At 32.3% G+C, this 14,166-nt stretch overlaps 1 protein-coding gene across 2 annotated transcripts; it reads left to right on the top strand.

The window, feature by feature from the left end:
- Positions 1-271: 271 nt before the first annotated feature.
- LOC142225677 (uncharacterized) lies at positions 272-13,057 on the top strand. 2 transcript variants are annotated; one of them, XM_075295499.1, is made up of 6 exons: positions 272-534; positions 642-711; positions 771-1,076; positions 7,257-7,402; positions 12,561-12,821; positions 12,884-13,057. In XM_075295499.1, exons 2-6 carry the CDS (start codon positions 669-671, stop codon positions 12,989-12,991), a joined length of 864 nt encoding a protein of 287 aa, XP_075151614.1. In that variant the 5' UTR covers positions 272-534; positions 642-668; the 3' UTR covers positions 12,992-13,057. The 2 variants fall into 2 exon arrangements, with proteins under 2 accessions (XP_075151614.1, XP_075151613.1); XM_075295498.1 differs by having other exon boundaries at positions 273-534; positions 607-711.
- Positions 13,058-14,166: the final 1,109 nt, after the last annotated feature.

Below are 14,166 nucleotides of genomic sequence, written 5' to 3'. Positions count from 1 at the left end.
TATTTTGCTCTTCGAATATGATTGTGACAATCATGTTTCTTCTCTGCGTGTAACATGTAAACCAAAGAAGATTTATTCTATTGTACAGATTTTCCAAAATTACCCATGTTACCAACTCACAAATTCCATCCCTTTTGGGGGGAAATACCCAATACTGGCAACACTGATTCGAATCGCCATAGAGAAGACTACCACATACGATAAAGAGCCAAAACCATGAAAACTCAAATATTGGCCCATAAACAAACTGCTGATTTAGACGACTCATTGGATAGATGTGGTTGGTCTTATCAAAGGCTAGAAGTTATTGATATTTTGTGATATGTCGTAAAGTTAACCGAACATATGGAAAATGACTGAATAATATTCGCTTACCTTTTCACTTGTATTTCATTTTTCAATGTTTGAATTCTCTTGAAGAGGACTTAAGAAATACCACCCTTTATATAGGCTAGTCATTCCCAAAAACGAATTAACTCTCACCATTCTACTTTGAAAATAGATCAAGTCGACTTAGCATAGAACGGAATTAAGGTAACGATATGAATCCATATCTGGACAAACGTATTTGATTTGAACTTACTGCGACCGAATTTTTTTATTTAGTAATGATTAAGTGTTTCAATTTGTCCCATACCAAGTAACGCATACAATTCTCCGACGGCATAATGGCATCGGAAGCCGATATAATACAGGCGGAACTAGAGGCAGGTAAGTGGAAGTTCCCAAGAATAAATTCTGATTTCTAATGAATCAACTGCTGATTCCAGTACAATCACAAAATGAACAATTAATAGAGGAAAACTCAAAACTCAGACGAGAGCTTCATCGTTTGGCCAATGACGACAGATCGAAATCCACCATCAACGTGGAAGCTAAACTTAAGGCATTTCAGTATGAAAACGAACGTGATCGGATGTATGAACAACTGGAAAAACTGAAAATCAAATACAATCAACTGCATGTGGCTTTCGTGGGCAAAGTGAAGCGATGTAAGGCTCTGGAGGATGTCTTCAATCGGCAGAAAACACTAAACGGTTTAGTAATGAAGTCAGCTATAGCCCAGCGTGAAAATGGTTGGTATGAGATTGAGTATTAGCTAAAGGAAAGCAAAGTGGTATATCATCCATGGCCAGGAAAGCAAAGTGGTATATCATCCATGGTCAATATTATGAAGTAATCGATTATTTGCGTTTGTTAACAGACCCCTGATACGACCTTCTAGGTGTTTTAATAGTTCCTCAAAAAAGAGGCTGACAATTGCCAGTCTGTTTGTAAGGCATAGCAATATTCCCTTGGGATCTCATATTTAAATGTGGTGAAATTATCAATTGATCTGCCCACAAAAAAAAATATATATTTTTTTTTTTGGATTCAATCACGAAATTAATTGATCCAATTAATTTTTAATTGAAATATCCTTCAATCATAGAAATTATAGTATCAATCACCAAGGTAAACTAAAATTAATTGATACAATTAAAAATTAATCGATATTCTTGTGACTGGTTTTTGTTTTAATTTAAAAAAATTTGAATCAATTAAAATTTTAATTGGAAATATTTTGGTGACAATTTTTTCTGTATACGTTTAATCCGATTACCTAGACTTTTGGTAAAAAAAAGTATAGAAGTATAGGCCAAAAGTTCGATCGGGCCGAATCTTAAATATCCAACATCATGAAACAATCATTTTACATATATAATATAACGCCTCTTTATGCGTATAAAAATGTTGGAAATTCGGTTAATATCCGCTTTGTAGTAAACTGTAGTTGCATAGGGATTTGTAAACAGCCACCGTCGTGCAATAGGTGGCATTTAAAGAAAGTAATGGGTTCAATCCCAGTTTCGGCCAAACACTAAAAAGTTTTCAGCGTTAGATTATGCCCTCACAGTAATACTGGGGACATTTATAAGTGTTTCAAAGCTGGTGGATTCATCGCAATGTGTATAAGAGAGAAGTTCACCACTGTTGTATCAAAATTGACCGAATAGTATACTAAGTGAGCCTGAAATATCAGGCTGCCTAACCTACATAGGGATTTTGTTATAGATATTTGAGGCCATACATTTAATATTACCTGAAGCGAATTTGGACCATACCGCCCTCTCGAGACAATCGAATTGCGAAGATATATTTGAAATTTGTTAGATTAGAGTTTAGATTTGAATGACAATTTTTTTTTTAATTTCTATAAGGAATCTTAAATTTTTGCCTAAACTTTCAAGAAAATCGTACGAAAATATAGCCTTTCATATCCAATCAATTCAATTACAAAGTTAATTAAAAATAAACATCATATAACATATGTATATGCAAATTTAATTGATTTCTTCGGCACGTACGATTTATTCTTTAATTGATTCAATACAAATTTTATTGATTTTGATCACAAAACTCATTTTTATACCCTTCACCACTACTTTGGTACAGGGTATAATAAGTTTGTGCATTTGTATGTAACGCCAAGAAGGAGTAATCATAGACCAACCTTTTAGTATACGGATCGGCTTAGAATTAAAATCTGAGTCGATTTAGCGATGTCCGTCTGTCTGTCTGTCTGTCCGTCTGTCTGCCTGTCTGTTGATGTATTTTTGTGTGCAAAGTACAGCCCGCAGTTTTAGTCCGATTGTCCTAAAATTTGGTATAGGGTCCTTTTTCGGCTCAAAGACGATCACTATTGATTTTGGAAAAAATAGGTTCAGATTTAGATATAGCTGCCATATATATTTTTCACCGATCTGGTCATAATTGGCGTGTATATCAACCGATCTTCCTCAAATTCCGTACATCCGAATATTTTATGGGTCTCGAAAAACATGCAAAATATCAGCCAAATCGGTTCAGATTTATATATAGCTCCCATATATAGCTTTCGCCCGATTTACACACATTTGCCCACAGAGGCCAATTTTTTACTCCGATTTAGTTGAAATTTTGCATAGGGAGTAGAATTAGCATTGTAGCCATGCGTGCCAAAGTTGGTTGAAATCGGTTCATATTTAGATATATCTCCCATATATAGCTTTCGCCCGATTTACACTCATATGACCACAGAGGCCAATTTTTTGCTCCGATTTAGTTGAAATTTTGCACAGGGAGTAGAATTAGCATTGTAACTATGCGTGCCAAATTTGGTTGAAATCGGTTCAGATTTAGATATATCTCCCATATATAGCTTTCGCCCGATTTACACTCATATGACCACAGAGGCCAATTTTTGCTTCGATTTAGTTGAAATTTTGCACAGGGAGTAGAATTAGCATTGTTGCTATGCGTGCCAAATTTGGTTGAAATCGGTTCAGATTTAGATATAGCTCCCATATATATGTTTGTCTGATTTCGACAATAATGGTCAAAATACCAACATTTTCCTTGTAAAATCGCCACTACTTAGTCCAAATGTTGTAAAAATGACTCTAATTTTCTTAAACTTCTAATACATATATATCGAGCGATAAATCATAAATAAACTTTTGCGAAGTTTCCTTAAAATTGCTTCAGATTTAAATGTTTCACATATTTTTTTACTAATATTGTGCATTAGCCGACTTAAATTTTGAGTCTATGGATTTGTAGAAGTCTATCAAATTCTGCCCAGATCGAGTGATATTTAAATGTATTTAGTTGGGACAAACATTTATATATAGCCCCCAACACATTTGACGGATGTGATATGGTATCGAAAATTTAGATCTACAAAGTGGTGCAGGGTATAATATAGTCGGCTCCGCCCGACTTTAGACTTTCCTTACTTGTTTAATTGAGACAAAGTTCTTTCAATTTCTTAATATTTCCCGATTGAGTCAACATTTTTAACCCTTCTGTGCGTGATGAGGACCCGCTGGACCTTTTTGATTTTTATTCATACATATCTTTATCTTTTATATGATTTGCAGCGTGATGGTTTATGGCTTCTTATTTAAAGTGATTTAAGTTGAAAACTTTAAATTTTTATGTAAGTTCACGATTGGCTCATTGGTATTAAATTTAATAAATTTAAAGAAATAATGAACTATTTTGTGAGAAGTACGAATTTAGTAAATCTTTGTACTTCATATTCAAATTTGTCATCTTTTACACATATGTTATCATCTTTTTTACATATACATACGTATTTTTATGTGGATCATTTTATCTACAGTTTCGCTACACAAAAAAAATTAATCAAAATAAAAATCAATTATTCGCATAATTGAATGAAAAAATGAATTCAAATACGATGTTTATTAATTCAATTACGAAAATAATTGATTGAATGGAAAAGTGTTAAAAAAATTCGCCGATAATTGAATTCACAATACATCAATTACTATGTTCAATTGGACCAAGTGTAAAAGTTATTGATTTAAATACACTAAGTACAAAATTTTTTGTTTTCTTCCAATCAACTGTGAACAAGCCCATACGACGTATTGTGACGTTACTAGGCAACAAAAAAAAATACACCTAGGCCTCGCTTTGCGTCGATTCGTTTTGCGTTGTTTCGAAGTTGCGTCGCTGCTGAATTAGTTCTAGTTTTAACTTTGCGTCGTTAGATTTTAGAGGTTGCGTTGTTATCTGTCTCCAATCTTTGCATGGTTTGCAATAGAAACTCATAATTCACATTGCGTCGTGTTTTTTTGGAACGTATCTGCGACGCAAAGCGAGGTCTAGGTGTAATCTAACTTAAAAAGGATATATTGTTATTGGGATATTAGTCTTTGAAGCACACGGATGTCGATGGCGCAACATACCCAAAAAATCGTCGCGTTCCTTCGAAAAGCTGTTTATTTTGCTGTAAGTCAACACATTTATTCTAAATTGGAGATATGCGCGAGAGAGAAATTTCAATCACACATTCTCGAAAGAGCATTTTTACACATACATTTTTACATATAAATTTTATCGTGATAGTGAATTTTACCATGCATGAGATTTTTTCGTCATCGTGATTTTGAAGAAATTCTACTCTCGCGCACTCACAAACATGTTTTTCTCATACGGTCATTCACGATATATTTTTTTTTTAGTCCCATTCACATATTGTTATTGGTTTGAACTCACGATTGTCATGCGCACAACTCTAATGCCAAAGTTTACTTTGAAAACGGATGGTTCGTGGTTCACCCAAAATAATTTCAAACTTTTATACCAAAACCATGTTATTTTTGTAATTAAAAAAAATAATATGTTATCCAGCTCAGCCCATTTCGTTTATATCAAGCAATGTTCTTTTCTGGCTGTAAATCTTTAATAACACACATTTCGAAGTTTCATTGTAAAAATTTAATTTAATAATATATAAATATAAATACAAAAATAAAAAATAAAAAATATAAAAATTTGGTGTTCGGTCGGAGCAGGAATTGAACCCAGGACCCTTTGCATACAAGACGGACATGCTAACCACTGCTCCACGTGGCCAATAAATATATGTTTCTGTTGAATAATGTTTTGTTTGCATCGGCTCGTGGTCGCTGCAAACTATGCTATATAAATGAAACTTATAACGATAATTGTCTACTGGTGATTATAACAGCTACGTAGCCCAGTGGATAGTGTGTTGGCTTACAAACTGTATGGTCCGTCCAGGCGAAAGGTAAAACTTAAAAAAATTATAAAATTGAATAATTTCTTCAACATTACATGCCAAGAACAAAAAAATTTCGTGGAAGTGAAAATTATGTGAGGGAATCAGCACAATATTCTTGGGGAAAACATTCTTCCAAGCATAGAATATTTTTGGTCTCAAAAAGCTTCCAAACATATAATATGTTCATATAAAACAAACATAATAATGTTTCGGCAATATCCAATAATATACGTGCTTCCTGCAATATATGTTTGGAACATATGTTCACCCAAAAAAAAGTGAACCCACCATGGAAGAAAATATAGGTTTATTTTAGAAAATTTTAACTAAAATAGTTTTCTAATTGCAACATGTTACAAATAAGTTTATAATTTTTGTCAAATTGAAGAAAATTTATTAAAAATAATTAATTTTTTTCTGGTATGTAAGAAAATTTCATATCTTGAAGGATAAAATTGGATTTAAAAATTGTTAAAATGTCTTTAGCGCTGTACGAAGTTCAAGACAGGTACAATTTTAGTAAAATTTACTCATTTGAGAGAATTATGAACTCAATTTAAGCAAACTTCTGCCATTTTAGGAAAATATGAACTAATTTACTTTTTAGTAAAATTGTGCACTATATTTGTATACAACTTTTTTTCTTATTTTTAGTTCACATCATTAAAGTTATCAAAAAATTATTCAAATAAGGAACATTTGCTCATATTGTGCAAAATCTGACTAAAATCAACTAATCTTCATGAACTAAAATAAAGTTTAGTTGGCATTAGAGCCCCTTTTTTCTGGGTGTTAGAGAAGCGATTGTTTTTGAGGGTGTGGTGAACGTATCCTTTACTCTAATAATTTTTGTTGAAGTTAGTTAAATGAATTAAAAAGCGGACAAAAATATACACAAATGAAGCATAAAGATTTATAAAATTCGTACTTCTCACAAAATAATTCATTATTTCTTTAAACTTGTAAATTTTACTATAAATGCGCCCATCTTGAACTTCCGTTGGCACAAAAGACATTCTTGCAATTTTTTTCAAACTTCAAAACTGTCTTTAACAAGTGAAAATACATTAACTATGCCTAATAAATTTTGGTGAATGTGTCGAAAAATATTTACTTTATATTTTTGTGATATCGGCGTGATGTCAGCGTTTGTAATACTGTTTAGTTAAAATTTTCTAAAAATATTCTAAATTTTCTATAATTAATAATTAAATTTTTTTAATAATTTTTTTTTTTTTATATTTAAAAAATGTTTGCCAGATTTCGAAAGTAACTAGTTTATAATGAACAGTTTTTCAGGTCCCAACGATTTTTCTTAAATTGTCCATGCGAAGGACTGCGCCTATAACGAACATGTTAAGCGAATTTTTGGGTTTTGCAAACAATATTTTTGGTCCCTTAACACATTTTCCATCAAAAAAAAAAAAAAAAACTATGCCTACAACAAACAAAAGCAAACATTTTTTAAAGTTAAATAAAAAAAAAAAAAAACAAATAACATTATCGTTCTATTTCTACTAAAGAACCAATTATTAAATTATTTCTAATTTGGTCGTAATCACCAAAGAATGATATTATGCCCTAATGTTCCTAGTACTTTTGACATTTTTGCTTTTCTTTCGATATAATAGAGCATGCATTTGGATACCAACTATTCATCTCATTTTACTATTTTTAGAACAACACGTGTTAATGGAAAAACGACGTACAGAGCATAGAGAAAGTGCAGCAGTTACAACGCTGGAAGAACAAATAACCAAATTAAAAACAGAACTGGACGATGCATACGATATTATCGATGAATTGGAGTTCGAACTTGAGAGTGTGAGTGCTACCGGCTGATATGTTTTGATCGCATGTTTGCGAGAGCAATGTGGGACCTAGTTGAAAGTACCTTAAACAACAATTCCTATCTTAGAACGAAGAGTACAGGCAAACACAATAATTATTTCCTCCCTAACGAAATTTTAGACAAACAAATATCGTTTGCCATAGGTTTTTCGCCGAAAAGAAGTTTGTTTGGATGAAAAGTTTAAACATCCCAGCAAAAAAATTTGGAAGTTCTTCCAAAGGCACAACTTTAAAAGCACTTCCAGAAGATGCACTCCCAATGATGTTCTTTATTTTAACTACCCAGGGAGTTCGTTTAATTCAAATTTTTGGTTTTTTCATACTTTAAATGGGTTTTTTCATACTTTAAATGGGTAATTTTATCTTTTTTGTTTCAAATAGGTTAAAAACAGAGTAAGAATTCATAAAATGGTACAAATCATTTAAATTTTGTCGAAAAAACTGCTAAATCCAAATTGAAAAAAATGTGCATTTTTGAAAATATTTGAGGTCAAACGTTTCCGACATGCGTTAGAATCCATTAAAAATTATAAAAAATATTTATTTGACGAAATATCACAGAATTTTTTAATTTACATCCAAAACGTTGAATTCAAAAAGAAGTGATGCAAATTCAGTGCAACGGCTGTTGAAATGAGGGACTTCTGTCCTATGACAAGCCCATGTTAAATTCATCGCTTCTGCGTCAATTTGCACCACTTCCGGATCCAAAAAGAACCTTTTCATTACTTTTTTGGCGACGCTTTTTTTGCTGGGATGTTATGGTAAACGTTGACGCCTTTATACAATGTGAAAACAGTTTATAAAGCGACTCTTTTTTTTTAATTTACTAGCTATTTGTATCTTCATATATTTCTCACTTCCACTCGGTTTATTTACTTCTCAGAACTTATTTCTGTAAAACAAACAGTGATGCCAATTTGGTGCGTTTAGCACCAAATTTAGTACTTTTTGATATCCAAAAAGCACCAATTTACTTTTAGTGCCAACTTAGAGTACCAACTTGGTGCTTTCTGGCGTTTTGGTACTTTATTCAAATTGAACAGTATTGAGTTTAATTAACGACATAAGAAGCTGAACTATATTTCCAAATATACAATTTGATTGTTATGAAAGTGGTGTTGATCCTTTTTTAATCAATATTGTGTTTAGGGTATTCTTTTGAAAAGTCTAGCGACGAGTGCAGGATTTCTGAACTTGATAAAGATGTCACGTTCGTATTAAGTTCACAAAAGCACTCAAATTTGAAAAAAATAGACTCCCTCCAAATATTAATATTTCCAAATTTAATGTCGAAAAATTTATTTTCTCCTCTGAAAAAATATATTTTGAAATTTGAAATTCATTACTGCACCCAGAGAAGGAATATGATCACCTCAAACATGTTTTAAGAGCAAAATGTTATTTTTGAGTGGTGACCATGTAACATGGTTTTCTCAACCATGTTATTTTCTCGGAAATCATCTATCTGATTTCGGCAAGCAGGTTATATTTGACGATAAAATAACATTTTAGTGACAAACATGTTACATGGTCACCACACAAAAATAACATTTTGCTCTTGAAACATGTTTGAGGTGATCATATTCCTTCTCTGTGTGTGATCAAAATGAATTGAAAGAAAGTAAAATAAGCATTAACAATCCCAGCAAAAAAAGCGTCACCAAAAAAGTAGTGAAAATGTTATTTTTGGATCCGGAAGTGGTGCAAAATTGGCGCAGAAGCGATGAAATTAAAATGGCTTTTTCATAGGACGGATGTCCACACCTTCAAAAAATCGCTTCTACAACATATACCCCAAACACATTTTGCTTCAAACATATATATTTTCAGGATTGGTGCAAACAAAATATTGTTTGTATTGTTCAAACATATTATATTTCACCATATGGCATACTCTGGTAGTAAAAAAATTTTATCAAATTTTCTTTGTGTGGATATATTTTTAAGCGCCAATTGGTTACTTCCATTATTTTACTTGCAGCATACTCTCTAGGTCTCTCTTTCTAAACACATATATGTTTATAGGCTATTTCCAAATTAATATATGTTTGCATCTAAGCATATTATATTTACAAACATTTTATGTCCCAAACATAATATGTTCTAACATATTAACATATATGTCCCAAACATGTTATGACAGTTTATGAACATTATATGCTTGCACTTAAAAATATTGTGTTTTGATTTTTTATAATTTTGAATGCATTCTTACGCTTGTCTGAAACGTTTGACCTCAAATATTTTCAAAAATTCGCAAATATTCTAGATTGGTTTTAGCATTTTTTTTTACAAAATTTTAATAATTTGTACCATTTTATTAATTCTTATTTTGTTTTTAACCCATTTTTTTTATAAATCGCTTGTTTCCTATTTCTAATGGATAATTTAAACTTTGTTTGTTTCAAATAGGTTAAAACCAGAATAAGAATTAATAAATTTGTACAAATTATTTAAATTTTGTCAAAAAAATCTAAATCTGTTTTAGTAAAATTGCGATTTTTTGAAAATATTTTAGGTCAAAGGTTATAGATAAGCGTTGGAATGCATTAAAAATCATAAAAAATACAAAAATTATTTATTTGAGAAAATATCACATACATTTTTTCCACTTCCAAAATACTAAATTAGGATCACAAAATTGGTGGACGTCCGCCCTATGACAAGCTCATGTTAAATTCATCGCTTCTGTGCCAATTTTGCACCACTTCCGGATGCAAAAAGGACATTTTCACTATTTTTTGGCGACGCTTTTTTTGATGGGAAGTTAAGTTAAAGAACTTAATTTACAGGAAACAAACTACTTTAGTCGACCCCTTTCTTACAAATGATGTACTATCCAAAAATTCTCGCAAGATTCGAAGGCAGGATCGACTTTACACTTTGCTATATAAAATGTATACCATGAAACTTCAAAATGTGTCTTATTATAGAATAGTACATAAACGAAGTTGACAGTGATTTTAGAATAAGAAGAATTTTTTATTGCAAAAATAAAAATTCTGTCAAAGAAATTCAAAACCCTGTAAGAAAAGAACCTAACCTAACCTACCCGTTTTCTAAACATGAAAAAAAAATATTGACCCAATATAATAGATTATGCAACCTAAATATTAATTTACACAATACTAAAGACAAATTTCTTTAAATTAAAATAAATATTAATTAAAACCTTTGGCTCGGAACCAATACCAAAATCTTTAAGGAATGATCAAAAGTGCATAGTACCCACTTTGCCCACATTAATCACGGTGGAGGTGCTTCATAGAAGCATTATCCTCCTCAACGGAAGATGCCCCTCTGTCAGATAGGGAAACTTTATCACAGAAATTGGGAGTGTATACAAAAAAATCGCTTCTGTAACATAGGCCATATACATATTTTGCTTCAAGCATATATATTTTCAGGATTGGTCCCAACAAAATATTGTTTGTATGTAACATATTATGTTTTACCTTAGGTATACACTGATAGAAAAAAATTTTCTTTGTATATATATATATTTGTAAGGCGCCAATTGCTTACTTCCATTCTTTTACTTGCAGGATACTCTCTAGGTCTGTCTTTCTTAACACATATATGTTTATAGGCTATTTCTAAATTTATATATGTTTGCATCCAAGCATAATATATTAACAAACATTATATATCCCAAACATAACATGTTCTAACATATTAACATATATGACCCAAACATGTTATGCTAGTTTATGGACATTATATGCTTGTACTTCAAAATACTGTGTTAAAAAATTTGAGTTCCAAACATAGAATTTGTATACTCAAACATGTGCCTTTTTCGTCCGTGTCCAATGCAAAATTTAGCCAAATATCAAAAATTTCACTAACTTCTTTATGGTTGGTCCTGTAAATACTTTGCCTACAAATAAGAACAGAAACAAACCATGAATCCCATTTTTTTTTCAACTAATTTTCAATATGACATTTCAGTATATTTTTCTCTTACGGTGTGGTCACACTGGGCAAATATTTGACAGAATCAAAAAAGAATTCATCACACAGTGAAGGTTAGGTACAGTGGCAGCCCCATATTTCGGGCTCCCTTAGACTATTCAGTCCATTGTGATACCACAGTGGTAAACTTCTCTCTTATCACTGAGTGCTTCCCGATTCTATGCTAAGCTCAATGACAACACTATTAGAAAAATATGTTTTTCATATGTTCCAATATAAAAAAATGTGTTTCGAGCACAATTTTTAAACACAATATATTTAAGTGCAAACATGTAATGTTCCTAAACTAACACTAAATGTTTTGGACACATATATTAATATGTTAGAATATATTATGTTTGGGGCATGAATGTTTCATAAAAATAATATGTGTGAATGTAAACATATATAAATTTACAAATTTCGAGTAAACATATATATGTTTCTTAAAATGAGGAAAAATTATATACAAACAAAGCATACAAATTTACTAACTTCGTATTTCCCACATGTTCAGAATTTCCTAAAATTTATAAATTTTACCACAATTTTATCCATCTTGAATGTAAGGCGCTAACGACATCCTTGCAATTTTGAACGCCAAGATTTTCTTTCAAACTACAAAATTTTCTTTATCAAGTGAAAATAAAATAATTAAATGTTTACATATGTTTGTTATATCGTTGAGAAATCGGTGTTTGCAATACAGTTTAGTTAAAATTTTCTAAAATAAGCCAACATTTTCTTCCCGGTTGCGTTCACTGTTTTTTGGGAGTATATGACGAAAACGTACTGAAAAACAAATAAATTACGATTTGTGTGGTAGATCAAATAGGAAATCCTAAATTTAAAAGTGAATCAATACCAAAAATAATTTCAGTAAAGGCAAAATGTTTGGAACTGGGTAACCTTTTTTTCAGTGTAAGAAACCAATTGTTTAATTCCTTTGGTAAGAGCATATAGAAAGACAGTAGTATTATTCATAGCGAAGAATTCAATACTGATTATTTCCTAGAACAATGTTCTAAGAATTGGAAATGGAAAAAGTTGATTACACATTTCCCAAAGCTCCCACATTACTCAACAAGATTGTAAGGAATTATTTTCACATGTGAAAATTCTACTTATTGCGACCCCAAAAAAATGTACTTTTAACGGCGAATTATTTTTCCAGATCGATATTCTTGAAATGGAAAACCAGCGTTTACAGGAAGAACTGAAATCATATAAAAAGGAAAAACTTCGACTAAGGACTGGAATAGTCCCCCCTCAAGCAGAAATTCCAGATAACGATGACTGTGAAGCACCTCCCAGGTATAACGCTCTGGATGACACGCTAAGATATGGAACAGAATCATTAGCCTCATCTTTAGCTGAATCTATTGCTGGTGACATGGACCCCGAAACCATGGAACGGAACGCTCTAACGGAAAGCGTAAGTCAGCAAAATACCCATGTCCAAAAATAATTCTAAAGTCACTTTCCTTCTCTTCACAGTTGGTCCATATGGCTGAGGCCGAAAGCAATTGTCTTCGACGAGAATTACTTCGATCGAGACTTCGAAGAACTGTTAGAGGAGAGAGACCCACCAGCAGTGATGCATAACATCCACATGTGAATCAATTGAACTCTGTTCGTTGGCGATAAAATTAAAAAAAAATCAAAATCAAATGATGTTCACTTATTTATACTCGTGGGTATCTAAATGGGTATCATATATATTTCCGCACTTTTTACACCACAATTCTGTCACTCTGCTTATGATGCAAAGCGCTCCAGTATTTTTGTGGTGACATGTCAGCATAAAGTTTTTCCATAAAAATAACAAAACTGTAATTCATACTTCAGCATTTCACGATGGCCTGATTACCGTTGAAGCCTGATTCCAATTTGGAATTGGGTTAACAACCTAACCACCACGACGTCGACGAATGCCCCCAAATGCATTTGAATGATAGTAATGTAATATGATTGCAGAGCAGTTTTACACTGAAGGAAATTATCGCACCATTTGGTATTCACTATACGACAAGTGTTTCAAAGACACTTTTTAGGAAGTCCAGTACATCCAATATTTGCAGAGATGGACCGAGTAACAATTTTTTCGGATTTTGACTGTCAATTTTTATACCCTGCGCCACACTGTGGAACAGGGTATTATAAGTTAGTGCATACGTTTGTAACACCCAGAAGGAGACGAGATAGACACATGGTGTCTTTGGCAATAATGCTCAGGGTGAGCCCCTGAGTCGATATAACCATGTCCGTCTGTCCGTCCGTCCGTCTGTCTGTCCGTCCGTCTGTCTGTGAACACATTTTTGTGATCAAAGTCTAGGTCGCAATTTAAGTCCAATCGCCTTCAAATTTGGCACATGTTCCTACTTTGGGTCAGAATATAACCCTATTGATTTTGGAAGAAATCGGTTCAGATAGCTCCCATATATATCTTTCGCCCGATATGCACTAATATGGACCCAGCAGCCAGAGTTTTATACCGATTTGCTTGAAATTTTGTACAAACATAACTCTTAGTCGTATAGTCGAGTGTGCAAAATTTGATTGAAATCGGTTCAGATTTAGATATAGCTCCCATATATATCTTTCGCCCGATATGGACAAATATGGTCCTAAAAGCCAGAGTTTTGGCCCAATTTGGTTGAAATTTTGCACAGGGAGTAGATTTAGCTTTGTAGCTTTGCCTGCCAAATTTGGTTGAAATCGATTCAGATTTAGATATAGCTCCCATATATATCTTTCGCCCGATATGCACTTATATGGAC

The sequence above is a fragment of the Haematobia irritans genome, chromosome 2, assembly GCF_050003625.1.
Source record: "Haematobia irritans isolate KBUSLIRL chromosome 2, ASM5000362v1, whole genome shotgun sequence".
Lineage (NCBI taxonomy): Eukaryota > Metazoa > Arthropoda > Insecta > Diptera > Muscidae > Haematobia > Haematobia irritans.
The sequence above is the reverse complement of the archived record's forward strand: the minus strand, read 5'-3'. Positions and strand labels throughout refer to the sequence as shown.